Raw genomic sequence first — 3,776 nt, 5'->3', positions numbered from 1 at the left:
ATTGGTTGGTTGTTTTGAGATTAAGGTGTAAAACCTGTTGGTTATAAACGCCTCTATTTTATTCGTACATGTATCTATTAACCTTTTTTCATTTTTAAACTTTCAAGTGCAATACAAAATAGAAAAAATGAGTAAATGTGTGTTAAGGCTTAGTAACTTCTAGATTTTTCTCCCTTGTACTCAACTCTGGAACTTTTTTTAGGGAATCTACTTCCAAAACAATTTTAGGTCATTGATTTTTTCGATTAATTAATCGAAACTATTACCCAAAGCTGTATATGTGTAATACTTGCTCATTGTTTGAATCCATAAATCTCGAAAATTGTCAATAGGTTTGAGAAATTCACGTCTCAGATGGTGTGTGCTTTGATCAGGGATATAATTTGGAAACTGTTTAATCAGCAGTTATTTTAAATCCTTAGCTGTCGAAATTTTTTGTTGTGTGGTCTCTCCAGTTGGTTACATCATCCTATATCTGATCATATTTCACATTTAGTCCTGAATTAAAAAATAAAAAGTTCCCAGAAGTGATGTTTTATAACTTTACACATTTTTTTTTTTTACTGACAGATATAATCTTGTTTTAGTTTGTCATAGATTTTTCAGTTAAGAATAAATTCCTATACTTCACATCATGTTTATTAATAAATTCATTAATTATCCAGATTTCGAGCTTTTATTTTCAAGTTTCTTTTTCATCTATAAATTCTTTAAAGATATTTCTACTTTTTGTAGATAGTCTCACTTTTCCACTTCAATCTTTATTTTGACTAAAAATTGGAAATAAAATAATAATAAAAAATTGTTTCAATTATGCATGAATATATTTTAGCAATTGCATAGGTGAAGCGTTTCCCATGTTGGGCACATTTTAAAATTCATGATCATATAAAGGTTGTAAAAAAATAAATATATGAGTATAAGGCATTAATTTTTTTATACTTAAACCTATGACACAATATGAAATATCTTACTGAATGTTTTGGTCAGAACTTATCCGTATTTTTTTAAATTAAAAAAATATTAAAATTAATTATATAATTATGCAACGATTATCTAAATATTTGGCTTACTGCAGTTATGTCTTCATATTTTATTTTATAAGTTGCTTGGTTACAACCTTTAAAAAAACATGTAAACAAATAAATTTGTTCTAAAATTTTCCTTTTAAATTCAATATTTTCCTAAATGTTTACCCCCCCTTATAGTAATATTCTAAGCAGAGTTCTTTGGTGTGATATATATATCATATGTAACCCCTATGGGGGTTCTAATTTAGTTTGTGCTTCTGTCAACATTGTGCAACTAACTTGAAGATGAAATATTACATATAACATAACCCTTTAAAAAATGAATCGAGTTTGTTGAGTTCACTGTAAGTGTTATATCAAGAAAGAATAGTAAATCTTTTGTAATTTTATTTCTTTAGTTGAAAAGCCGGTTGCTCTGTTTATCTTAAAAGTTACAAGGTTTGCCTAGTGAGTTGCTATTCATGAAATAGCTGTTGGATACAACCTTTCTACAAGAGTAGATTTTTTTTTTTTTTAAGTGATCTTTTGTTATCTATATTTTATAAAGATTATTAATACAATTTTTTTTTTTTCAGAATAATTACATCAAAACTTCAAAGTATTCATTGCTCACTTTCATCCCGCTCAACCTGTTCGAGCAGTTCCAGAGGTTGGCCAACTTCTATTTCCTCTGCCTTATGGTCCTGCAGATGATAAATGTCATCTCTTCATTAACTCCAATCACTACTGCTGTCCCGCTCATTGGTGTCTTGTGTCTCACTGCCATCAAGGATGCTTATGACGACTTTGTAAGTATTATTATTACAACAATTTATATTATATATTTTATTTAGTCTTATATTATTATTACAACAATTTCATGTTGATAAGGCTTTGATGCCTGAGTGTAAGTTGGTAGAACTTCGACATTCTTGAGTCAGAAGCCGTATGGTTTGAATACAGCCTGTGTGGGTTGAATTTTAGGGTGTTCAGTCAAAATAAATTTCATTCTGGTTAGAATAGGTTGGTAGTTTGTAGAATAACCTGCCCTCCTCGAAATGGTTCAAGCACATAAAACACTTTTCATATAAATGTAAGGGTGTTTTTTGTTTTTTTTTTACATTATGGTTAAAATTTTGTTGAGATATACCAGTTTTTTATTCATTTATTTGTAATAATTTTGAGTTCTTCAACCACTGAGGTTACTTTTGGTACAAATGATTTATGAAAAAACAGTCGAATGATACAAGTATATAGATTTGAATTCGTAAAAAAATGCAATTTTTTTTTTAGACAAAAAAACAATTTTTCTATTGTCTTTTCAGTATTTTTTAATATATCTTCTATATTGGTCCCTATTCCAACTTCCTCTTGTTCATTATCGTAGGCACAGTACTCAGTCAGAATGTGCAGTACTGTAAACGGGGCACCACAAGATATAAAATTTGGAGATGTTCCTCTTGTCATAAGGAATTAATGTGTCACTCTTGATTGTCCTATCCTGAGGTGGGTCATTACCACATATTCTCTTCTTGTTAAGTGTAGTTTTTTTCGACTAGAGACTAATGATGTTTCAACAATTCTAAGTTTATTGTCACTTTGTTTAAACCAAATTAACTGCCATTTTTCGAATGCCTTTCTCTCTAATCAAAGAAACTATTTCTTCGGTGAATGCAGCGGTTACTACTACACCCTTATTGATCAGCAAGTTCATCCTTTGATGCCACAGTGACCAAGAAACCACAAAAATTGAACCTTACATCCAGCACAATCCATCAGTTGTTTGTAGTTATGTACAATAATAACACTGGGATGCAATCAAGTTTTTTTTACATTTAAGGTGTATTAAAAGGCAAGTAATCTGTATACAAAATGAGCTTTAGTTTTTTGTTTAGTATTCAATAAACTTAACTATGATTTGCATTTTAAGAAGTAAACTTCATAAAGTTTCCTAAATTTAATACTAAAGTTATTTTGGGAGATGAACAACCCTCACTTTCTACTTTTAAATCTTGTCTTTTTGTTCTTCTCCTTTCTCTCTCCATAGAATTATGATTTCCTTTATATCTGAATTAATGTAAATAATAACATATAGTTTCATTTTCATTTAATTTTATTTATTAATTTTTGTGATAAATTTGTATTCTTATTTGAAAAGAATTTTCAATAAAAATCTTTATGACAGAAAAACTACTTTTACTAAAAAAAGAACTGTTTTTATATTTTATTTTTTTTTTTTTTTTAGCAAAGACATGTCAGTGACTCCCAGGTTAATAACAGAAAGGCATTGGCTGTCCGTGATCGTAAACTTGTGGAAAGTAAATGGTCACAGGTCAGGGTGGGAGATGTTATCAGGATGGAGAACGATCAGTTCGTCGCTGCTGATGTTCTTCTTCTCAGCACTAGTGAACCCAATGGTCTCTGTTTTATTGAAACTGCTGAGTTGGATGGGTAATTATTGTTTTACTATTCTTCTGTATTTGAAAATAATATTTATATTTATAAATTTAATTGCTTTTTTTTTTTTTTCTTTTTAGAGAAACAAATTTAAAATCAAAAGTATGTCTAATTGAAACTGCCGATCTGGGGCAGGATGATGGTCTACTTGGAAGTTTCGATGGCGAAATCATCTGTGAACCTCCGAACAATTTGCTCAACAAATTTGATGGTACTTTGATGTGGAAAGGACAAAGGTAATTTAGTATATTATCTTCATTTTTTAGTTTGTTATATGGTGGTGTATTTTATATTGTGGATAATTTTATA

The 3,776-nt window shown here is 29.3% G+C and overlaps 1 protein-coding gene across 1 annotated transcript in view; it reads left to right on the top strand.

The window, feature by feature from the left end:
* Positions 1-1,606: 1,606 nt before the first annotated feature.
* ATP8B (ATPase phospholipid transporting 8B) overlaps positions 1,607-3,776 on the top strand; it is a gene marked incomplete at its 5' end in the record, with an annotated part of 23,879 nt that continues 21,709 nt past the window's right edge. The window contains 3 exon segments of the mRNA XM_014427356.3: positions 1,607-1,819; positions 3,256-3,461; positions 3,548-3,703. Of these exon segments, the coding sequence (XP_014282842.3) occupies positions 1,607-1,819; positions 3,256-3,461; positions 3,548-3,703 (575 nt within the window).

This window comes from Halyomorpha halys, unplaced genomic scaffold (assembly GCF_000696795.3).
Source record: "Halyomorpha halys isolate HHAL.00 unplaced genomic scaffold, Hhal_1.1 Scaffold633.1, whole genome shotgun sequence".
Classification (NCBI taxonomy): Eukaryota; Metazoa; Arthropoda; class Insecta; order Hemiptera; family Pentatomidae; genus Halyomorpha; species Halyomorpha halys.
The sequence above is the reverse complement of the archived record's forward strand: the minus strand, read 5'-3'. Positions and strand labels throughout refer to the sequence as shown.